Consider the following 23,613-nt stretch of genomic DNA (forward strand, 5'->3'; position numbering starts at 1 on the left):
TCTCAGCCTGCACCTCCTCTTTGGTTGCCCCGCACATCTCCGGCTGCCGCCAGCTCACAAACGCTGCTCCCAGCGCCCCTCCCGGCCGGTGAGCCTGGAGCTCGGCTCCAGCCCTGCCGAGGCCACCCCGGCTGGTCACAGGCTGGGAACAGAGGCTCCAGGCTCACCGTCCTGCCGAGGGGCTCACCCTGCTCCTCTCCTCTCCTAATTCTCCCTCAATTCAAGTGTTGGAAAAAAAAAATCGACCAAAGCAAAGGCAAGGCTGCCAAGCTGAAGCTGGTGTGTAGAATTTAGCAGTAAAGAAAGAAGGAAGCGTCACGGGAGGGCAGTGATATATACCGGCACACGGGGATCGAGCAGGGCTCCGGGGAGCGGGGCCGGCTCCAGCTCCTCCTCCGGGAACGCCGGGGACACGGGGACACACAGGGAGGGCACGGAGCGACGGCGCGGCCGCCTGCCCCGCTGGGGTCACAGGGATGCGGAGGGGAGTGGGGAGGTGGGGAGGAGGAGGAGGAGGAAAAGGAGGAGGAGAAGGAGGAGGAAGACGAAGGGAAGCACTGGGAGGTCTCTGGGTATATATAACCGCCCCTTTCAGGTGCAAATCTGCATCGTTTAAATTTGTATTCAGATGAAAAAGCACTTATGAAACTACCAGACGACTTTGATGCAAACTAGTACATTTTAATGCCATTTTATTAGAAACCATGCAAACTTTAATATAAAAAATACAAGTGCAATAAGAATCTTTGTGTGTAAATACAGATTCCGGGTTATCGTGTCGTTGTTGGCTTCCCAAAGAAATACTCCCACAAGCACGAGAAGCTGCAGGCTTCCCTCTGTCCCCTCCTGGAGCAGCCCCCCTTAGCACACACCTGGTTCAGTTCTCTTTGATCCCAGTGTTTTGTTATTCTGCTTGCCTTTTTTTTTTTCGTTTCTTTAAATTAGTTTGACCACCCAAGAACACTTTTCTTTTGTTTTAATTTATTTACATTTCGTTTCTTTAGTGTCATTTGAAACGAGGAGCTCCAAGAGTGGTTAGATCTCCTTCCTAGTCAGAGCTGCACCTGCCTGGCACCGACCCTGCCCTGCTGCCCCCGGGATGAGCTCCCTGCTCATCCCGGCTCGCTCGGGTCCCCCTCCACCACCCCAAAACCGCACACCCCGCGCTGCCCACACCCCCACGGACCTGACCTGCTGCAGCCTCGCAACCCCGGCCCGCGCCCTCCCGCCCCGCCACGGCCGCCTCCTGCTCCCTCCGGCCTCGGCCCGGGACAACGGGACCCATCCCAGGGCTCGGCCGTGCCGCTAATAAATAAACCATAAACCACCTCGGCAGAAGGCACCCGCGGAGGGCTCGCGAGCCTCAATTAACACATCTCGAGCATCAATTACACATCTCGAGGTCAACACAGGCTCCACCTGAGCTCTCACAGCAAGTTCGCCCTTTACACATTCCTGTGCCTTTCTTTCCGGACATGGCTTAATCCCATGAACTCGCTCCATCGTTTTAAAATATTAAAAAGAAAAAACCCCAAACAACAACAAAGAAGTTACAACGGCTGGATATGTCAGTAAGAAGCCAGCACGGCAGCAGCGGTTAAATGTCCCTACTCTCCTACGGGTCGGAAAAGAAGGAAAGAGAAAAGGAAACTTAGCACGGGTTCGAACACGATAAATCATCAACACTTCGTCACAAAGAATAAAAGGTTCAAGTCAACAGTTAAAACAGCCTAACGAGTGTGGAGGGGATTTATCAGCATCCCACAGGCGGCAGAAACTGAAGCGGCGAGGAGGGAAGGGGTTAAAAAAAGAGACAGAAAGAAAGATCACAGCTTATCCCTGTTAACTCGGCCTGGCCCCGAAGCCAGGGCTCGGCTCTGCCCTGCCCTGGCACGGCCGGAGCAGCTCGGGCCGCCCCGAGGCGCAGCAACCCCCGGGAGTCCCGGGCCGGCGGGAGGGCAGGACAGGGAGAGAAGGAGGGAGGGGAGCCCTGCCCGGCCGCCGAGGGACCCCAGCCCGGGCGGGCCCGAGGAGCATCGGCCCCTTCCCACCCAAAGGCAGAGCCGGGTTAAGAGGGCCAAGCTGGGGTCCCCGGGGCGCGGGGGGTCACAAGCCTTGCTGGGAGGGCGCGGCCGGCGGCGGTGACGGGAGGCGACGGAGCCCAGGCTGTCGCTGGCGGAGGTGCTACGCCGGGGGCAGGTGCTGCTGGAAAGGGTGGGGGGTTTGGAGACGACGATTTCCGCTCCGTGGTCTGTTCGAGCCTTGGCCTTCGCACGGAACGTCAGCTTGTGAGACTCAATCTGCAGCGACACAAGGGCAGGGGACAAGGGGACACGGGGAGAGGAGGAGACAAGGGACAGGAGGGGAATGGAAGACGATACCATAATGTCATCATTAGATGCCTGGAAGATAAAAGGCAATTTTCTGAATTAAAAGCAAGGCACGACAACCCCGCAGACGTCGCTGGCAGCGGTCGGGGGCTGCGGTGGCAGCGACGCCGCCGCGCCCGGGGCTGCCGGGCTCCCTCCCCCGGCCCCGGGCGGGGCCCCGGCACTTACTTGTTTCTTGGATGTGAGTGTCGAGGCTCTGCATTTCCCTTTGTTCGGCGGTGCCGAGGGCGGCCAGGGCCGGCCCCACGCCGTTCTCCCGCAGCGCGGGGGCCGCGGGCAGCGCGCCCGGCTCCGGCCCCGTTCCGTTGGTCGCCGGGAGCTGCGCCGGCTCCGCGCCGCCCTCCTGCAATGACAGCGCGGCCACGGGTCAGCACCACGGCGAGGGAAGGGTGCGGGGACGGGAGGGGATGGCAGCGGCAATCTCGGCTCCTGGGAAAGCAAATCCTGCCCGGCCCTGCGGGGTCTGACGGACCCCGGGCCCTGGAGCTCCTCGGGTCACGGAGCTGAGCTGCCACACTCACAGCTGGCACAGGGAATGCCAGGGACAAACCCCCGTGTTCTGGGGCCGAGGGCTGGCTGTGGGGCCACTGCTGTGACACTGGATCATGAGCTGGGGACACCCACAGCAGCTGTGGCTGCCCCTGGATCCCTGGCAGTGCCCAGGCCAGGCTGGACAGGGCTTGGGGCACCCTGGGACAGTGGCAGGTGTCCCTGGATGATCCTCAGGGTCCCTTCCAGCCCAAACCACTCCAGCATTCTGTGTTCCCAGCTCCTGGTGGGTCCCAAACCAGCAGGGCCAGGCTCACACAAGGAGCCCCTTTCCCCTCCATGCTGAGCCATGGGCCAGGACTGAGAGCTCAGGGAGAATCCAGAATCCCCTCCTGCTCTGGTCCCACAGCAGAGCTGCTCATCCCACTGGGCTCAGCAGCTGTCCCTGGACCTGGAGCAGAGCTGAGCCCTCCTGCCCTTGGAGGGGACTCTGCTGCCCTGGGCATCCCAGGGGTGACAGAAACCCTTGGCAAGGCCTTGGGACAGCAGCAGCACTGCCAGCACTGCCAGCACCGACACCCAGGGAGGGGAAACAGCCCACAGTCACAGTCAGACTGAATCTGAGCAGGTGAGAATCTGGAACTTGGGTGGAAGCACCACTCAACTCCCCAGCACACACCGGTGCACACACCAGGAGCTCCAATTCACTGGAATTCTGTTACAGAAAGTTCCAGATCCCTGCCAAGGCTTCTCCAGCTCCTTCCAGCCTTCCCTGAGCCACGATTTGCCAGGATGGAGTTTCCAGACAGGGCTGGAGCCGGGAGAACCTGAGCAGTGGCCATGCCCTCTGCCCTTGCTTTGCCAGGAATGCCTGAGCTCCATCCCCCGGGGAATCCTGCTGCCCCAGCACTGGCACTGCTGCTTTCAGTGCCCCCAGAATTCAACAGAGCAGCTCAGCCCAGCTCTGAGCCCTTCCTGCACACACAGAGCCTCACACAAGCCAGGGCTGGGGCACCCAGGGGATGCCAGTGCCTGGAGGGGTTTGTCCTGGGTCTGCCTGCCCTGCTGGCACTCTGAGGCTACCCCCGAGGGGTTTTCTCTGCTTCCAGAACTTATTTAGAAACAGCAAAACGGCATCCTCTCAGACCTGTTTGGAGAGGGACTTTTCCCGAGGGCCTGGGGTGACAGGACACGGGGGATGGCCTTAGGCTGAAGGACAGCAGGGATGGATGGGGTATTGGGCAGGAATTGTTCCCTGGCAGGGTGGGCAGGCCCTGGCACAGGTGCCCAGGTCCAGCTGGATCCCTGGCAGTGCCCAAGGCCAGGCTGACACTGGGGTTTGCAGCAGCCTGGGGCAGTGGGAGGTGACCCTCCCATGGCAGGAGTGTCACAAGTCCCTTCCAGTGACTCCCTGAGCACAATTCCTGCTCCCTGGGGTTGTGCCAGGCCCACACATCCCTCGGGGAGGGAATGTCCCCTCCCTGGGCACAGATGTCCCATTGCTGCAGCCAGACCTGGAACATGCAGAGCCGAGGCTGGGGACAGTTTGTGCTCCTGTGGGAGAAGGGATGAATCAGCCCAAGAGCTGTGCTCTGTTCTCATCCCCACACAAACAAAACAGGGCTGAAGGATGGGCTGGACAGATCCCTTCCAGCTCAGGGCATTCCATGGCTCTGTAAATGCTCCCAAGACTGCCAGGTGCTCTCTCCAGCACAGAGCATGTGGATCTCAGGTGCTTTCACTGGGGATGAAACTGCCAGCCCCTCTGCTGGGCATGGCCCTGCCAGCCCCTCTGCTGGGCACGGCCCCTGGCTGCCCCTCTGCTGGGCATGGCCCTGCCAGCCCCTCTGCTGGGCACGGCCCCTGGCTGCCCCTCTGCTGGGCATGGCCCCTGCCAGCCCCTCTGCTGGGCACGGCCCCTGGCTGCCCCTCTGCTGGGCGTGGCCCTGCCAGCCCCTCTGCTGGGCACGGCCCCTGGCTGCCCCTCTGCTGGGCGTGGCCCTGCCAGCCCCTCTGCTGGGCACGGCTCCTGGCTGCCCCTCTGCTGGGCATGGCCCTGCCAGCCCCTCTGCTGGGCACGGCCCCTGGCTGCCCCTCTGCTGGGCATGGCCCTGCCAGCCCCTCTGCTGGGCCCCCAGCCAGCAGAGATCCCTGCTCTCAGGTTCCAAGAGGAAGGATGGAGATGGGCAGTGCCAGCCCTTGGGAATGCCCAGCAGGGTCAGGCACCCCGAGCTGGGTCCAGCTCTCTCCTTTCCAGCCATCCTTGTCCTGGGCTCCATCCTCACCCAGGGGTGCACAGCACAGGCCCCAGGAGCGAGGAGGCTGTACCAGGCTGTGGAGGAGGAGCTGCACAGCAGCAGCAGAAGGACAAGAACTGGCTCAGAGCCATTCCCTGGCTGTGCCAGGTCCCTGCCCTCACCTTGACGGCCCCTCCGGCCGGTGAGTGTCCCACGTTGTCCAGAGATCCCACCTTGGCCTGGGCCTTCTCCTTGAAGTTCAGCTTCTGGTTCTCGATTTTGACGTCTCCTCCGCCTGCAGGGACAGGGAGCAGGGCTGAGTTTGGGGAAGGTCCCACCCAGTCCCACCCAGGAGCCCCTGGGGACCCCTCGGAGGAGGGACAGGACAAGTTCCACAGTCCCTGCCTCAGGAAAACTTCTGCAAGACCAAAGCTGGTGATTTCCAGCCGTGCCAGCAAACAGGGCCCTGGGGAATGCTGCACATCCAGACAGACAGGATAGAGAGAACTCTCTGATCTGCTCCTGAGGCTGCCTCCTCCAGCAGAGGTGTGAAATGTCACCCCCACCGTCCCTCACTGCTGCCATTCCAAGGCTGTGTCCCATCCCTGTCCCTGCCCAGGCCCCTCCAGCTCAGCCACCTGTGCTCTCAGCAGTGCCAGGGCACCTCCTGCTCCTCTGTGTCCCTGCCCTCCTCCCCTGCTGCTCCAGCCCTGGCATCCCTGGGCAGCCCTGCCTGCCTGGGCAGCTCCCCTGGCACACCCCATCTGCAGGAACACTGCAGGGAATGTGGAGGTCACAAACAGAGCTGAGAATTTAGCAAGGTTTTTCCAGAATGGAATAGATTGCAGAATTAGATATAGATAGACTCCTATAGATAGATATATATAGATATAGATATAGATACAGACAGATTAAGATAGAATAGATAAATTAGATAGATTCCCATTAACCACAGAATCCAGAATGGGCTGGGTTGGAAGGGACCTTAAGGATCCTCCAGTGCCACCCCTGCCATGGCAGGGACACCTCCCACTGTCCCAGGCTGCTCCCAGCCCCAGTGTCCAGCCTGGCCCTGGGCACTGCCAGGGATCCAGGGGCAGCCCCAGCTGCTCTGGGCACCTGTGCCAGGGCCTGCCCACCCTGCCAGGGAACAATTCCTAATTCCCAGTATCCCATCCAGCCCTGCCCTCTGGCAGTGGGAGCCATTCCCCTTGTCCTGGCACTCCAGGCCTTTGGAAGTCATCTCTCCCCATCTTTCTTGGCTCCCTTCAGGTCCTGGAAGGCCACGGTGAGGTCACCCCAAAACCTTCCCTTCTCAGGCTGAGCACTCCCAGCTCTCTCAGCCTTTCCTCCCAGGGGAATGCTCCATCCCTCTGACCACAGTGCTGCCTCCTTTACTGACAAATCAGTGCACAATCCCACAGATTGGAATCCTGGATCCTGAGGATGATTCCACCCCTCCTGCAAGGACAGGGCCACCTTTCCCTGGCTGCAGTGCCCATCCAGCAGCTTCTCCAAAGCCCAGCTCAAGTCTTGCTGAGCACAGCTCTGCCTCCCAGCGACATCATTAAAGCCTCAGCTCTGCCCTGGAAGCCTGGCACGGCCAACCATGGTGCAAAGCAAGGGCTTTGGTGCCACAGCTGAAGCCCTGGCAGGGTGGCAGTGCTCCCATCAGGCCTGGACAAGGCACTGATTGTCACCCTCAGCTCGTTACTGGATTGTCACTGCCCAGCACTGAGCTGGCAGAGGTCGTGCCCGTGGCACCACGTTCCCAGGGCCGGGAGCCCCTGGAGCCAGGGCTCCTGCCAGGGAGTGCCCTGCTCTGACCTGGCAGCCTGGGCAGCCTGCAGGGCACTCCCAGGGGGACAAAGAGCAGCCTGAGGGGCTCCTTCCCATCCTGAGGGTCTCCTTCCCAGCCTGAGGGGCTCCTTCCCAGCCTGAGGGGCTCCTTCCCTCCTGAGGGGCCCCCACCCAGCCTGAGGGGCTCCTTCCCATCCTGAGGGTCTCCTTCCCAGCCTGAGGGGCTCCTTCCCTCCTGAGGGGCTCCTTCCCATCCTGAGGGTCTCCTTCCCAGCCTGAGGGTCTCCTTCCCAGCCTGAGGGGCTCCTTCCCAGCCTGAGGGGCTCCTTCCCATCCTGAGGGTCTCCTTCCCAGCCTGAGGGGCTCCCACCCAGCCTGAGGGGCCCCCACCCAGCCTGAGGGGCTCCTTCCCAACCTGAGGGGCTCCTTCCCTCCTGAGGGGCTCCTTCCCAGCCTGAGGGGCTCCTTCCCTGCCTGGGCACTGAACCCTGGCCCTCGTGCCAGCAGCAGCGCTCCCGGCTGGAGAATGTGCCCAGGGACCAGGGGCAACCAAGGGCACTGAGCTGACCATCAGCTCCAGGATGCAACTGACCATCAGCTCCAGGACACTGAACTGACCATCAGCCCAAGGACACAACTGACCATCAGCCCAAGGACACAACTGACCATCAGCCCAAGGACACTGAACTGACCATCAGCCCAAGGACACTGAGCTGACCATCAGCCCAAGGACACTGAGCTGACCATCCCTCAGGCCAAGCCAGGGGCCTCCAGCCCCAGCACCTTGGGCTGTGCCCAGCCTGGGGACACAATTGAGACTCCCAGGAATTCAGGCTGTGTTCTCAGCAGGGAGCAGGTAATTCCCACACCCATCCTAGAAAATCCACCCAGGGCCCAGAAGGGTTCCATGTGAGGCAGGAGCTGCTGTGGGCTCAAGGCTAAAAGGAGCCTGCTATGTGCTCTGAAGGACTGCAGGGAATTTCCTTTATCCTGCCATGTCCCATGACCATCCTGGGATGTTCTGAGTGCCCCAAAGCCTCTGTGAGCATGGATGGAGCTTCCTGGAATGGCTGTGGAAGCATCCCTGTGTTCCTTCTCAAATGAGCAGGAAAGGCAGAAATGAGCCAAAGCTGTACATTATCTTCACAGGCAAGAGGACATCCCACATCTCCTAATCCCCCTCTCTGCTCATCAAGCCACCAGGAACTGTGGAAGAAGCATTTCTAGAAATTTCCACAAGCACTGGGGACACGCCCTGAAAGCAACAAGCCCCTAAAACTATTGCAGTCCCAATCCAGGGCTGTGTTTAAGGGACAAAACTTACAGGCAAATGAGGAAATGGCAAAATTCCTACCTGGCTTATGCTTGATATTTGCTTTAGATCCACACTTGGAGGACACTTTGGAGAGGTCGACTTTCTTGTTCTGGATCTGCACCTGGGGAGACAAAAAGCAGCAGCTGAGCACAGAGAAAGCCCTGCAGGCCAGAGGCTGTGCTCTGTGAGCCTGTGTCCCTGCTCTCACCCCTCCTCCTGCAGATTGCCAGAATCCCGCCTGCAATTCCTGTGCCACTGCAGCCCTGGGGTCACCCAGAGCCAAAGTGAGACAGAGCTGGGACAGACAGCAGGACAGAGGGACAGAACCATCCCAGGGCTGGGCTCGGGCACGGCCATGGGACACAGCAGCCCTGGGACAGGACAATAAAAGCTAAATCTGCTGCCAGGGTCCCCACAGGGCTCCTGCCCAGCCTGGGACACAGCCATGGCCTGGGGCCACCTCAGGGAGCCCTGCTGCAGGCCAGGGCTGTGCCACCAGCTCTGCTCTGTTCTGCACCACCACACACAGCCTGGGGAGAAGCTGCAGGGAGGGCTCAGAGCCCCTGGCAGGGCCTGAGGGGCTCCAGGAGAGCTGGAGAGGGACTGGGGACAAGGATGGAGGGACAGGACACAGGGAATGGCTCCCAGTGCCAGAGGGCAGGGATGGATGGGAGATTGGGAATTGGGAATTCCTGGCTGGGATGGAATTCCCAGAGCAGCTGTGGCTGCCCCTGGATCCCTGGCAGTGCCCAGGCCAGGCTGGACAGGGCTTGGAGCACCCTGGGACAGGGGCAGGTGTCCCTGCCATGGCAGGGGTGGCACTGGGTGGGATTTAGGTCCCTCCACTCCAAGCAGCCTGGGATTCTCAGAGGGATCTGGTGCCCTGCTGGAATGCCCTGCTCCAGCAATCCACCCCTCTCCAGGACAAGGCCAGGGCTGAGAGCAGCCACCAGCTGGGAGCTGCAGGCTCAGAACTCCTGCTCCAGGTCAGGTCACAGAGCAAAGCCAAGGATTTCCTTTCCAATATGAGTAGAATTCCCTGACCACCAGCTGCTCTGGGAGTTTACTGGAGCTCTCAGGAGGGTCTGCCAGAACTCCTCCAAGGGAATCAGGGATCCTGCTGCTCTGTGCCCAGGGAGGAGCCCCAGGATGCTGCAGGGGGAGCAGGACAGCCCAGCCCAGCTCCTGCCAGGTCCCACATCCCCAGCTCAGGGACACCCTCCAAAGGTCACTCACACACCCTGATTTGCTTTTCTCAGGAGTAAAGCTACTACAGCTTTAATCATCAGTCCTTGCTTGCTCAGAACTGAGCTGAGCTGAAATTCATTTCACAGAATGCCCCTGGAAATCTGCTGTTTGTTACCAGCTGTGTTCCTGACCTGAGACACAAACTGTCCCACCCTCAGGGAAGGGTCTGTTGGTAGCACTTCAGCAGGAGCTGGGATTGCACTCAGAGAGCCAAGCACAGACTCTGGTGCCAGAAATAAACTTTGGGGGTTTGGCTCAGGTGGGGAGTGAGCCCCAGCTCTTGTCTGATTTTGTGTCCCTGACCACATCCCAGAGCAGCCAAGCAGGACAAGCCAAAGGCCAGGGGAGCACAGGGACACTCCAAACTCCCTTCCCAAACCTCCTTCACCCACAGGCACTGCCTGCACTTTGTGAAATCCACTCTGTTCTGCTGTCTTGGAACAGAAAACTTGCTCAGAGGTTGGACTCCATGGTGTTGGGGATCTTTTCCAACCTCAGTGGTTCTGAGAGAGGGAAATACTAAAAAAAAAAAAAAAAATCCAATGTTTTCCCCAGGAACTGAACTGTGTTTGTGTTTCTGGTGAGCAGCAACTGCAGCTGCTGCTCTTGGGCACAGCTCCTGGGGAATGTGGGCATGGACAGGAATGATCTCCATGGGCAGAGGGCAGGGTGGGCAGCCTGGGGCCACTGGGGTGGGGTGGGACAGCAGTGTCCACCCCTGGAGTGTCCCTGCCAGGCTGGACAGGGCTGGCAGCACCCTGGGACAGGGAAGGTGCCCCTGCCATGGCAGGGGTGGCACTCAATCATCTGTGAGTCCTTCCCAACACAAACCAGCCCTGGCCATCACCTCCTAAAGCTCCACCAGGAATTGTTTCTAAACCACAGCACTTGTCCACAGGATCCTGAAAGCTCTGACTGAAGGCCCAGACCAGAACAGACCTTCCAGACAGACCCAGCTGGGAATCCAACACTGGGAATTCTATCACAAGTGATCACCACAACTACCTGAGCAAGGAAGCATCTTGGAAGAGGTCACTAACATCACAGTGCTCCAAAGGGAGGGGGAAGATACAAAAATGAATAAATAAAAATAAAAACATCCACACCACCTGTGCTGGAGGGCTGGGAATGCTCTCCTGGAGCTGCTCTGGGAGCATTTGGAGCCTGGGAATGAGCTTTTGGTTCAGAAAATGCAGAATAAAGAGCTGCTTGGGGAGCTGAGCAAGGAGCAAAAGTGCAGTGGTGAAAGGAGGGTGTGGGAGAGGAGGAGAGGAGAGGAAAGCAGGGACAGAGCTGTGCCTAGGGCTGGGGATGGCTGGCAGTGCAGAGGGAAGGACAGGATGGTGACTCATGAGCAGAAGGACACTTCAGTGACACAGTTCACCAGGCAAGGCAGGATCCCCACATGCCAGCCCCATTTCTGCAGCCTGGAAGAGCAGGGAAGGCACCTGTGAGGCTCCTGAAAGGCTCAGCAAAAGCTGAAGTAGCAGCACTGAGGTGGTTTATGAAATACAGCTCCTTGGAGAGCACGGCCAGGGAAATGCCAGCAGCTGCTCCAGAGCTGGCACAGGGGGGCCAAAGGCCCTTCTGGGACAGGCTGGGGACAGCACCAGGGGAACAGGCAGCAGGAACAGAATCAGGGCCCCAAAGCCCTGAGGGCTCCCCATGGACACCAGGGCTCCAGGCCAGCATTCCCAGGCATCCTGTGGGACCATTTCCATGGGAAACACTCCCAGAAACACAGTGTAAATCATGGAAACAGCAGAGAGCCACAAATCCCAAATCCCCAGAGCAGGGATGTGGGAAGGCAGCCTGGGTTCAGTGGCACAGGTGTGACTTCAGCATCTCTGGCCACCCTGGCAGCCAGCCTGGAGGGAAGCAGGTGTCAGGAACCCACATTTGGCTGCCACTTGCAAAGATCTGTGGAAAAATCAGTCATGGAGAGGTTCAGGCAGCTGGACATGGGTTTCCCAGGAGGAGTGGCCCCAGCTGGCTCCACAGGCAGGTCCTGAGCAGGGTTTGTGTCACTGGGCACGTCAGCAGATGTGGTAGATGGACATCCCTGCTTGGGAACCCAGGATATTTAAACATCTCAGAACAAACTTTGTTAGGCTCAGGTCCTTCAGTGCCTTTGAAACCATCCAAAGTTTGCATTGCTGAACCAGCCCTGTGCCAAAGCAGCCCAGGTTTGTCAGAGCAGCACAGATCCACCCCAGGGACTGAGCCCCCTGCTCGTGCTCGCCCAGCCTGCCAGGGGCTGGACAGAGAACCTGGCTTACCTGGCAGACACCTGGAGCACCCCACACCCCAAACCAAGCTGCAGACACCACCAGATTAACTTTCTATTTTAATAAGCTCAGCCCTGCTGCCAGAGATACCGGCAGCCTTTAAATTTAGAAATTAATCTCAGCTCAAAGGTTAAGTCCCAGAGTCTTTGCCTGCTCCAAAGAACCTTTTATGAAACAAGGAGTGAATGAGTGTGGCTCCAGCTGGCCCTGGGAGCCAGGGGAGAGTTACAGGCACTGCCAGGCCATGATGGATCTGCTCTGGGGATGGAGGCTCCAGGCAGGTCAGGGGTGAGCTCAGACCCAGGCTCAGGCACATCCCCACCCCTGTGTGGGTCACAGCCAGCCCCGGGAGCAGGACCAGCCCAGGGTACAGGACCATTCCACAGAGCAGGACCAGCCCAGGGAGCAGGACCAGCCCAGGGAGCAGGACCAGCCCATAGAGCAGGACCAGCCCAGGGTACAGGACCAGCCCAGGGAACAGGACCATTCCACAGAGCAGGACCAGCCCAGGGTACAGGACCAGCCCAGGGTACAGGACCATTCCACAGAGCAGGACCAGCCCAGGGTACAGGACCATTCCACAGAGCAGGACCAGCCCAGGGAGCAGGACCAGCCCAGGGAGCAGGACCAGCCCAGGGTACAGGACCAGCCCAGGGAGCAGGACCATTCCACAGAGCAGGACCAGCCCAGGTGCAGCTGAACACTGGAACAAACCCCACAGCTCACCCTGGCAGCCCCAGAGCAGGGCAGGAATCCTCCAGGCTGTGCCCAGGAGCTCTGCCACGGCTCCTGCCTGCAGCACAGCACTCCTGGGGCTGGCACCCCCAGCACAGCACAGAGAAGCAGTTAGCAGACACACAGCTTGCCCAGACCCATACTTACATTCCCACCTCCAGGGACATGCTTAATATTGTCCTTGGAACCACACTTGGACTGAACATGGCTGTAGTTCGCTTTTTTGGAGACTATCTGGACCTGGAACGTCACAGAACGGAGACAACACAAGGGAAGAGGACTGGTTAGAGATGGCACTCTGCAGGGCACCCGGGCTCCTGGGCACCAGGGACCCTGAGGAGCTGGGCCCAGAGCTGGGGAAGGCACCAAGGAGAGAGTGAGAGACAGTGAAGGACAGGAGGCTGCACAGACAGTGTTAGTGCCAGGCTGGGAGTGCCCAGGGACCCTGCAGAGCCCTGGGGTGGGGTGGGCTGGGGCTCCCCAGGGCCTGGAAACCCCCTGGAGCAGGGAGACAGCCCAGAGGGGTGGGAAGGGACTGCCCAAGGCATGGAAACCCCCCTGGGGCAGGGAGAGCCAGCCCAGAGGGGTGGGAAGGGACTGCCCAAGGCATGGAAACCCCCCTGGGGCAGGGAGAGCCAGCCCAGAGGGACAGGATGGAACTGCCCAAGGTATGGAAAACCCCCTGGAGCAGGTCCAGCCAGCCCAGAGGGGTGGGATGGGACTGTCCATGGCCCAGGAGGCTCCTGGGAGGTTTCCAGGGACATCTGGCCAGAGCAGGGAGAGGCAGCCCGGGGAGCCAGCACTCCCAGCACGCTGTGAGCTGCTCCATGCCCACAGCTGGGCTGGCTCCAGCCCTGGACAATGTCCCTCCACAGCCCTGGGCAGTACAGCTGGCTCTGAGGAGCATTCTGCTACTGAAGGTGGTCACACCTTCAGCTGAATGGCCTCAGATGAGTCTCAGGTTAATGAAATTGCTTCTCCTTCACAGTGACTCAGATGAAGGTGTGAGAACGTGGTTGGAGGTGGTTTGGCAGTGCTGGGCATGGCTGGACTCCATGATCTCACAGGGCTTCTCCAGCCTCAGCGAGTGTGTGATTTTTAAGGCAAGAGGAGAGGTTTGGGTGAGCTCTGCTCACAGCAGTAGCTGGGTTAGACACCAGTGTTTACAGAGGTTAGTTACAACACAGGTTTAGTCTGGAGCTGAGTTATTCACCACAGCACAAGCAGGCCCAGCTGGATCCTGGCTCCCACAAGGTGACAAGCTTGGAGCACAGCAGGGATCACCCAACACTCTCAGCTGGGCAGGCTCCCAGAGCTCCTCAGCCAGGCCTCAAAGGCTGGGAACAGGAACAGCAGCTCTGGGAACATACCTGTGCCATGGAGTGTGGGCGGCTTCACTGACTCCCTACAGGTACAAACCCTGCTCATTCCTGACCATTCCTGCCTGGTAATACTGGAATTAATCTGTGGCACTCCCACCTCATGCCATCCACCTGGACTTTGGAGTAACCCATCCAGTGGTGATGGCTAAGGCTTGGAGTTACAGAGTTTTGGTACAACTGGGCTAGGAATATTGCAGGGAAGACGTGAATTCCTACATATTGTGCACTCCTAAAAGGAGCAGCTGTGAACTCAACCCCTCTGCCTCGTTACAAATTGGTTCTGTGTGTGGAGAACTGGTTTAAGGGAAGCCCTCTGACTCCAAGTTAAGCCTGTATTAACCTGGCAGTGAAACAGGAGGACTCTGCTCTGCAAACCTCTCCAGCAGCAGTGTAGAGGGTCCCTTCCTGGGGGAGCTTCCCTGGGAACATCTCAGGGTGCAGGGGAGAGAAGGGGAGGTGTCTGTGCAAGGACAGTGCCACTGACAGGAGAGAGCAGGACAGCTGGAGAGGAGGGACAGTCACTCAAAATGGAAACGTTTTCCTTCATCTCCCCCAGAGAAAAGTGTGAAAGCAACTCACTTTCCCATTGGGCTGTTTGGGGACCCCCTCTTTTGCTGCCACTTTAGGAGCCACCTTAGAGCCCGCGCTGGGCTCAGAGCTGGGCGCGGCGCCGGCTGACTCTGGCCTTTTCTCTACCTTCCCCTGGATGGAGACAAAGGGATGATTTCACCAGCAAAGGCACAACTCGGGCAGGAGCACGGGAACACGAGAGACCTGCTGCACAGAGACCCAGGAGCACTCCCTGCCTGCTCCGACTGCCAGGCCAAGGATCATCCCAAGGGCACAGCAGTGCCCAGCCCAGGGCACAGAGCAAGGATTCCCTTCTCAAAAAGCTCCTGGTGCCCTTCCTCAGGATCCAGGCAACCCCAGGACAATGATCCTGCCAAAAAAAATCCAACCAAATCCCTGGGGAGCCCCAGAGCAGAGCAGGAGCAGCTCCTTCTTGTGGAGGACGTGGTGCAGGTGTGGAGGTGAGGACACCCAGGGCTGGTCTGGGGCTCTGCTGGACACACACCCTGAGCTCCCAGCTCAGATTCCCACCCAGCCTCACTGCACTCAGCCTTGGAGCTCAGCAGCTCCTTTAGTTTTTATCTACCAAAAGGCAGGTGCACCCTGCCTGTGAGTCCAGCTGAGCAGAAAATCAAAGGAAAATTTACAGGTTTCATAAAAACTCAGCATCTACCTGAGGATATCTATTGTTTTTGCTAGTTTAGATGCAGGGAAGTGCAGCAGGACCTGCATTTTTTGGGGGATGCTCAGCATAAATCTTGTATTTCACTAACCTACAGACCAGTGAACAAAAAAACCCCAACACTACAATAATTCTTAAAAACAGCTCAGTGTGGACAGGACTACAAAAAGGACAATTTGCTTAACAAGGCAATTGTTAGGATTTAATAACTCTATGAAAATATTTAGAAAATGAAGGGCAGTGCAATTAAATGCAAATGCAAGTCCCCTGAGCTGACAGAACGAGGGCTGTGCTGTGCTACTGCCCAGCCAGGAGCTGCTGCCTCTGAGGATAAATCCATGCTGCATTGATGCTGTCTGGGACACACAGCACCCAGCCAGGAGTGCCCTTGACTTTAATGTGCCTGAGAGCAGATTAAAGCTCTCCCAGCATGGAACGTGCTCCCTTGGCAGCAGATTAAAGTTCTGGGCCGGGTTATTCAGCACCACAGAGCTGCAGCAAAGAGAATGGAAAGATCTGTGTCCCACTGGGGGGGAGGCAGAGCCCTCTGGCTGCTGCTGACACACGTGGCCAGGCCAAGGCTGGCCTTACACAACAGCTAAGCAGGGCTCTGTGGTTCTGCATGGCCATTTGTTCAGCAGGTGGATCCCACCTTTGTCCTTTCCATGGGACATGCTGATAGTGGAAGTGCCCCCTAAGGGCTTTAGGAGGCAGTGAGAGCCCCAAGTTTTTTCTCTGGTCATGGTTTTCCAGCACTGCCCTCTCCTCATGCCCACCATGGGGGGGGTCCCAAAAGACTCATTCCATGTCAGCTTTGGGCCTGAGGAGCTGGGCATGGGAAAGGTGCTGTGCAATCCAGGTTTCCCTCATCCTAGTGCACTACTCCACCTTCCGTACCATTCAGCAGGCAGTTCCTCCACCAAAGGGCAAAGGGCAGGACTATGGACAGGACTGAGGGTGTTTCTGTGCCAGGCTCGGGGCAGGAGAGCAGCAGCAGTGGAGCTCTGGGTTCTGCTGTGGAGCAGGGCTGGCTCTGGGGTGGCTCCCGCGCTCTGCCCAAGCAGGACCCAGCGAGGAGCCGAGAGAGCAGTGAGGACACAGCCACCATCCCGCAGAGCCGGCACAGAGCCCGGAGCAGGCAGGGCGGGCAGGGAGGGCAGGGCTCACCTTTCCCCCGCCGGGCTGGTGTTTGATGTTGTCGGTGGAGCCCACCTTGGAGCGGACGTGGCGCAGGTCGGGCCCGGCGGCGCTGGCGGGGCGCGGGGCTCGGGCCGCGGGCCCGGCGCTGCCTTTGCTGCCCGCTGCGGCCTTGCCCGCGGCTCTCTTGGCGTCCGCGGACACCGTGGAGGCCGTGGCGGCTTTGGGGGCGGCGGCTTTGGGCTTGGGCCGGCTGGGGGCCGTGCCGGCCACGCTGGAGGCCGCGGTGGAAGGAGTGGTGGCGCTGCTCTTGGTGGTGCTGCCCGGGGCACTCTTGGGGCGGCTGGAATCGCCTGTGGGATCGCGGGGAGGGAAGGGGAGAGCAGGGTCAGGTACAGAACTGCATTGGACACACAGAACTGCCTGAGACATACAGAACTGCCTCAGTCAGAACTGCCTCAGTCACACAGAACTGCCTGAGACACACAGAACTGCCTCAGTCAGAACTGCTTGAGACACACAGAACTGCCTCAGTCAGAACTGCCTCAGTCACACAGAACTGCCTCAGTCACACAGAACTGCCTCAGTCAGAACTGCCTCAGTCAGAACTGCCTCAGTCACACAGAACTGCCTCAGTCAGAACTGCCTCAGTCACACAGAACTGCCTCAGTCAGAACTGCCTCAGTCAGAACTGCCTCAGAACTGCCTCAGTCAGAACTGCCTCAGTCAGAACTGCCTCAGTCACACAGAACTGCCTCAGTCAGAACTGCCTCAGTCACACAGAACTGCCTCAGTCAGAACTGCCTCAGTCAGAACTGCCTCAGAACTGCCTCAGTCACACAGAACTGCCTCAGACACACAGAACTGCCTCAGTCACACAGAACGGCCTCAGTCACATAGCCCAGTATGGGCTGGGACCCAAAGATCAGGTCACCCCAGCCCTGCCGTGGCAGGGACACCTTCACTGTCCCAGGTGCTCCATGTCCCATCCAGCCCAGTCTGGGACACCCCCATTCCCAGAGATGTACAGGGACCCCATAATGACCCCAGCCCCAGACAAAGGGGATTAGATTCAGACTGAGGAAACAGCCTCAGGCTGTGCCAGGGGAGGTTCAGGTGGATATTGGGAATATTCCTTCCTGGAAAGGGCTCTTCAGCCCTGGCACAGCTGCCCAGGGCACCAGTGGTTCCCCATCGCTGGAGGGATGTGGCACCCACGTGGATGTGGCACTGGGGACATGGTCAGTGCTGGGGAGAGGGGCTCCATGGCCTTGCAGAGTTTTCCCAGCTGCATTTCCCAGAGCCCAGGTGAGGAGGGAGGTGAGGTTACCTGAGGGAGACTTGGCAGGAGGTTTCTTGGCATCTGCCGGCTTCGCGTCCGTCTTGATGGCTGCCAACACAAACATAGCAGTCAGGGGAGACCCCAGCACATTCCAGCCTGGAACCAGCCCAGGATTCACTGTTCTGTGGATGAGAGCACCTGCAGCCTGGGCAGCTCCTGCTGCCACCAGAAACCCTCGTGTTTGGCAGCCAGAGCACCAATCCTTGTCAAAGGATCCTCACTCGGTCACACCACACACCTGGGGATGGGCTGCATTTTCTTTCTCCTCACATTACCTTCCTGAATCTGACAGCACTCACTGGGAGCATTTTAATCCTGCCCCATCTTCATTTCTTAAACAAAAAAAACAACCAAGCAAAAAACCCTACCCCAAAACATTTCCTTTCTTTAAAAAGGAACAAAAGCAGCCCCACATTTGTCCTTGCCCAACCTTGCTCTCATTGTCAGACCAGTCCTACCCCGTGCCAATTTTCTTGCACAGGAGTTATTGCACATATTTTGGCTGCTATTTTAATTGTATAAACCCAAAAATCAATCCCCAAACTGAGCTGCCTTTGGGCAAAGCCCAACGATCATGACCTGATTACACTGCACAGAGGACACTCTAAACCAGGGATGCAGCCACACTTCCCCAAGCAGGAGAAAGCCAAACACCAAATTAATCAAGGCAAAAACTATGGACTGAACAATAGAAATGGGACTTTATTTTAAGGAAGTCTTTGATAATGAAATTGGAGGGGTTTTACTATCAGTGATGAGCATGTTTGGGTAAATTCTGCTTCATTTAAACAGCCAAAGGAAGGCAACATTGAAAAGAAATAATAAATGGAAAAGACCCAAGTTAGAAATTAGGAAAACCCTCATTTTTTAATATCTAATTTCCATTAAGTCTCAGATTTTTTAGATACACTCCAGCAGCTGTCAGGGTCCTTTATGGAATATCAATACCAAAAAGACCAAGGGGAAGAGGCAGATAACTACAGGCCAAGTTAGTCTGGATCATTCCACCCTGACTTTGCTAAAAGCATTCAATTAAACACCCCAGATAAGATTCCAGCTAATGAGGTGATAATTTGGATAATTTAATAAGGCCTAAAGGATGGATACATAATTAATAGCAAACACTTCAAACAAGGGGCTGGCAAACCAACCTAATTTCATTCCTTGAGACCACAACTTTAATTGGGGAAACTGCACAGACAGAACAGCCTTAGGTTTGTGTAAAAGGCAGAGGAATATTATGTTACATTAATATACAGAGATGTTCTGTCTGCTGGTGTCGGTGGGGAGCCAATGCTGAACACTTCTATCTGTGTGAACGAGGTGCTGAAAACCCAGAGAGAGCCCCTGGGACAAGGGTCTGTGTGACAGACTTTGATCTGTGCCTGATCTGAAGGGCTGAGCGTGGTCTTGTACAAACATTAAAGTCATTTCCACAGGGAGGGGGCAAAAACTAATGAAGAAATAAAATTAAAAATCAAAACATCAAGCCCCACATAACCCTTGGCTCTCCTTTAGCAGAGAAAACGACTGACCTGAAAATACCTGAAAAAGTGGAACTATGTAATGCCAAACCTGGCCTTTACACACAGATTTTGTGAGACAATGACTGAAATTGATGGCAGCTGTGACCCCAGAGCTGTGAGCCCAAGAGCTCCAGGTGTTCCCACCCACATCTCACTCAAACCAAACCAAACCCAACCCAACCAAACCACACCAAACCCAACCCAAGCAACCAAAACCCAACCCAACCAACCAACCAACCAACCAACCAACCAACCAACAACCAATCAAATAAAAACAAACTAAACCAAACCCAATGAAACCAAATCCAACTGAACCAAACCCAATTAAACCAAACTCAACCAAATCAACCCAACCCAACCAAACCCAACTCAACCCAACCCAACTACACCAAACCAAACCCAACCGAACTACACCAAACCAAACTCAACTCTCAGCATTGGGCTCGTGGTTGCCTTGAGGGTCTAGGTCACCTTCCACCCTCTGCCCCACCCCTGCTTCCACCTCACCCAGCACAGGACCCCTGCTTTTCCCATTCCTGCCGTCCCTGTGCATTTCCAGATCCAGATTTCTCAGCCTCCCCATGGAGTCCCTCCAGCTGACCTCAGCCTCCCTCACCCCAGGGCCCTGCCTGTGGCCTGGCAGGGTCCCACCACGTTCCTGGTGCCACAGCCCCTTGCCCTGCACCTCCTGCCTCTTGGAACAGCTCCCTGCAGCTCTGCATCGCTGCCTCCATCTCCTTTCAGCAGCAAACACTGCTTTGTTTGTGGGGCAGCAGGAATGAGCCCAACTCATTAGAACAGATCCTGCATTCCCAGGCTCCCATTTGCCTCCAAGACCACACAAAATGAGTTTTACTCACAAAATGAGTTTATCAGACAGGATATGTGGCTCTTGGAACGTGCAACACCTTCTCTACACTTGATTAATTAGATTTTCCCCCAGAACATAAGTCTGGGATGTCCATCAGGCCAAATCCATCCCAGCACAGCTAAAACATGTCAATTTTTTTGGGAAAGCTGGGATAGGAACCCATGCTTTGGGATTCAAACCAAACTGTGTCATTTTACACTTTTATTGACAAATTTTGCCACTGAGGCCAGTCATTTGAAAAGACTTGAGAAGACTTGGACTATAATCTTATCTAATGTTAAATCTCTCAAGTTCCATCAAGAGGAGTGAGAACAGTGTTAGCTTAGCTAAAACACTGCTCAGGTTTCCTGTGGAACTCATGCAAAGTTCCCTCTTTAGCAGCAGCACGAGTGGGACACAGTTTTTGGATGAAGCTGATGTGATTTCAGCTCCAAATTCCTCCTGCTCTACTAAAAATCTTCCACTTCTGCTCAACCCTTTTGGATTTCCCACACCAGTTCAGGTGTTTCAAGTCCTCTTCTGAAGATTTGCTTTTTTGAACTTTTATTTAGTGTTTATTCTGTTCCTATGGCAAAATATAGAAGGAATGGAATGCCCACTCTTAAATCGAGTGTGTCCAGTAATTGCATTAACCCTGGATTAAACACAGCTGATGGAGGCTGGCCCTGAAGGCAATTTGGAAGAGGAAGCCCTGGAGAGAAGAACACTTGAGCCACTGTCAGAATCCAGGCAATGATGGAGTGGCTTCTGAACACTTCCAGAGATGGGGACTCCACAGCTGTGCCAGGGCTGCAGAGCCTTTTCCAGGAGGAACACTCCCAGTATCCACCTGGGCCTCCACAGCTGTGCCAGGGCTGCAGAGCCTTTTCCAGGAGGAACATTCCCAGTATCCACCCGAGCCTGCCCTGCCCAGCCTGAGGCTGCTCCCTCTGCTCCTGTCCCTGTCCCCCAGCTGTGCCCTGTGCCAGGAGCTGCGCAGAGCCCCTGGTGTGCCCAGGCAGGAGGCTGCAGGTGCTGCAGGATGGGTTTCCAAGGGAAGGGGCAGCACTCACACGTCGGCCTCTTGGGAGGAGTGGGCGCCGTGGTTTTGGCAGCGGCCGCTGCCGTCACCGGGGACGGCGCCGTGGTCCGGGGAACAGCAGAGGAGCTCCTGGAAGGAGTTTTGGGGGTGGTGGAGGAGGGAGGCTTGGAGAGGGAGGTTTTCTTCTCCGCGGGCTTCGCATCCGCGACCTGCAAGGGAGCGAGCGGCGTCAGAGCGGAGCCCGAGCCAGGAGGGCTGGAAGGAACAGGAATCCCTGAAATGCCCCAGCACTTAATGAAGCCTGGCACTGCTGAAAGGTTATAATGCAATTAAAATATTTTAATTGAGACGTGCAGAAGCGAGCGGTGGTGTGGAGGGCAGGACACGGAGCACGGACGCTGCGGAGGAGCAGCTCCCACCCGGGGCTGGTCAGCTCTGGTGTGTGGGGGCCTCTCCTGCTGGGGAGCAGGTTCTGATTTCTGGATCAAATGGAACCAGCAGAACACCAGCAATGCTCCTGGGAGAGATTCCCATCCTCCAGGAGCACCAATGCCCCCTAAGCTGGAATTTGTTTTAACAGTGGGGACATGAGAATCAGGCGTCCACAGCTCATCCCTCACTGGGAAAACTCTTTCCTGCTGTCCCTGGTCAGGCACTTGTTTGTCAACTGCCTGATCTCTGAGGTATGAAAATATTGAATTATTATTATTTTATCAAAAAGATACAAAAACTTGAACCAAATCAAAGTCACCAGCTCAGAGAAAAGTACAGTTTCACACCTGGGCTTTCATTTGCCTTCTGTTATTTTTACTTAGTTCTAAAAAACACTCAAATGCAGTGTGTGGTGGTGTTCAGCCATCAACGAAAGCTTCTGAAATGGATTTGATGTTCCCTTTTAAACCTGAGTTCCCCTGCTCTCTCAGATCACAAGTTAACATAGGGATCATTCAAGGGACACCTCCCACTTCTGACACACAGGGATTCCCTGCTTATCTGGAAGATGCAACATTGTCCATGAATCCTCTCTTTTGGGGATTTACAGATCTCCAGAGTTTTCTAAGTGTTATCAATCCTCTCTGTGCAGTTCTGCAGTGACCACACATCATAACATGACTACTGGTGGGAAATAAGGAGTATTCACATGGCTTTGTTTTTCTTCAATATTCATATCATATGTCCCTAGTCAGGCTTCCCATGTTCTTGTCTGGATTTAGGAGTTGTACACAGAAGGAATTCCTGGCTGGGAGGGTGGGGAGGAACTGGGATGGAATTCCCAGAGCAGCTGTGGGTGTTCCCTGGATCCCTGGAATGTCCAAGGTCAGGTTGGACAGGGCTTGGGTCACTCTGGGACAGTGGGAGGTGTCCCTGCCATGGCAGGGATGGGATGGGATAATGGGATGGGATAATGGGATGGGATAATGGGATGGGATGGGATGGGATGGGATGGGATGGGATGGGATGGGTCTGTGGATGGGTCTGTGGATGGGTCTGTGGACGGGATGAGATGGGATGGGAATGGGGATGGGATGGGAATGGGGATGGGATGAGATGAGATGGGAATGGGGATGGGATGGGATTGGGGATGGGATAATGGGATGGGATGGGATGGGATGGGATGGGATGGGGTGGGATGGGATGGGATAGGATGGGATATAGGATGGGCTTTAAGGTCCCTCCCAACCCAACCCAGCCTGGGATCCCTGACTCATGGCAGCTCGTCAGGACAATCTCAGCACTACACTCAGGTTTAATTCTCCTCTGTGGTGACACAGTTCAGTGCCAGGGACACTGAGTGCCCCTCCTGATGTCACCTAGCCCAGCAATTCTGCCCTGCCCCGTGGCTGAGGGCTGGCTGGTGCTCCCAGAGGCAGGCAGTTCTTACCTTTGGTTTAGTCTCTTTTGGAGTGAGGGTGGAGGGACGGGTGCTGCTGGTGCCGGGGCGTTTGGAGGTGCTGCCTGGAGCAGGAGCTGCACTCGGGCTCGTGGGCTTTTTGTTTGTGCCCGGGGTGGCCGAGCTGGGCCGCTTGGGGCTGGTGCTGCCCGGGGGCTTGGCCTTGGCTGCCGCCGCCTTGGCAGAGGAGGAGGATGCAGCAGGCTTTAGGGTTGGGCCAAAAAGCAAAATCCAGGATAAAACCAAAGAAATACAACAAAAAATAGCGCATTGTAAACCAAAACACTGAGCTGCAACAACAGAAAAGTGATATTTTAAAGGAAAATAATAATAATAATAATAATAATAATAATAATAATAATAATAATAATAATAATAATAATAATAATAATCTGTTTTCTGAGTGCAACAAAGACCAAAATGCAGCAGCCTCTGGAGCTGGAGGCGTTCTGCCATTCAATTCCAAACCAACAGATTTATTTCAGCAGCATGGAAAGCAACAGAAGGAATGGCTGGTAAAGCTGGATTAGTAATTGGGTGCTCCTGGCATCCAGGGCTACGTGCAATCCACAGGCTCTGGCTTTCCAATTATGGGCACGCAGGGACTGCAGCTCCAAATCCCCTGGGATCAGCTGCCGTGGTCACACGGGCAGGGCCTCCAGGGGAGAGAGCCCCTGCCCCCCAGCCCT

At 56.5% G+C, this 23,613-nt stretch overlaps 1 protein-coding gene across 7 annotated transcripts in view; it reads right to left on the reverse strand.

Moving 5' to 3' along the window:
* Positions 1-660: 660 nt before the first annotated feature.
* MAP4 (microtubule associated protein 4) overlaps positions 661-23,613 on the reverse strand; it is a 152,711-nt gene continuing 129,758 nt past the window's right edge. For 4 of the 7 annotated variants that reach the window (XM_059489636.1, XM_059489802.1, XM_059489470.1 and 1 more), the window contains 10 exons: positions 22,916-23,128; positions 21,065-21,242; positions 17,604-17,663; positions 16,304-16,626; positions 14,464-14,586; positions 12,650-12,742; positions 8,271-8,352; positions 5,299-5,411; positions 2,559-2,733; positions 661-2,402 (listed from right to left, as the gene is read on the reverse strand). In XM_059489636.1, coding sequence (XP_059345619.1) covers positions 2,395-2,402; positions 2,559-2,733; positions 5,299-5,411; positions 8,271-8,352; positions 12,650-12,742; positions 14,464-14,586; positions 16,304-16,626; positions 17,604-17,663; positions 21,065-21,242; positions 22,916-23,128 — 1,368 coding nt within the window. In that variant the 3' untranslated portion in view covers positions 661-2,394. The remainder of the gene's footprint in view (positions 2,403-2,558; positions 2,734-5,298; positions 5,412-8,270; positions 8,353-12,649; positions 12,743-14,463; positions 14,587-16,303; positions 16,627-17,603; positions 17,664-21,064; positions 21,243-22,915; positions 23,129-23,613) is intronic. The other 3 variants (XM_059489407.1, XM_059489724.1, XM_059489551.1) reach the window with 3 other exon arrangements.

The sequence above is a fragment of the Ammospiza nelsoni genome, chromosome 1 (assembly GCF_027579445.1).
Source record: "Ammospiza nelsoni isolate bAmmNel1 chromosome 1, bAmmNel1.pri, whole genome shotgun sequence".
Taxonomy (NCBI): Eukaryota; Metazoa; Chordata; class Aves; order Passeriformes; family Passerellidae; genus Ammospiza; species Ammospiza nelsoni.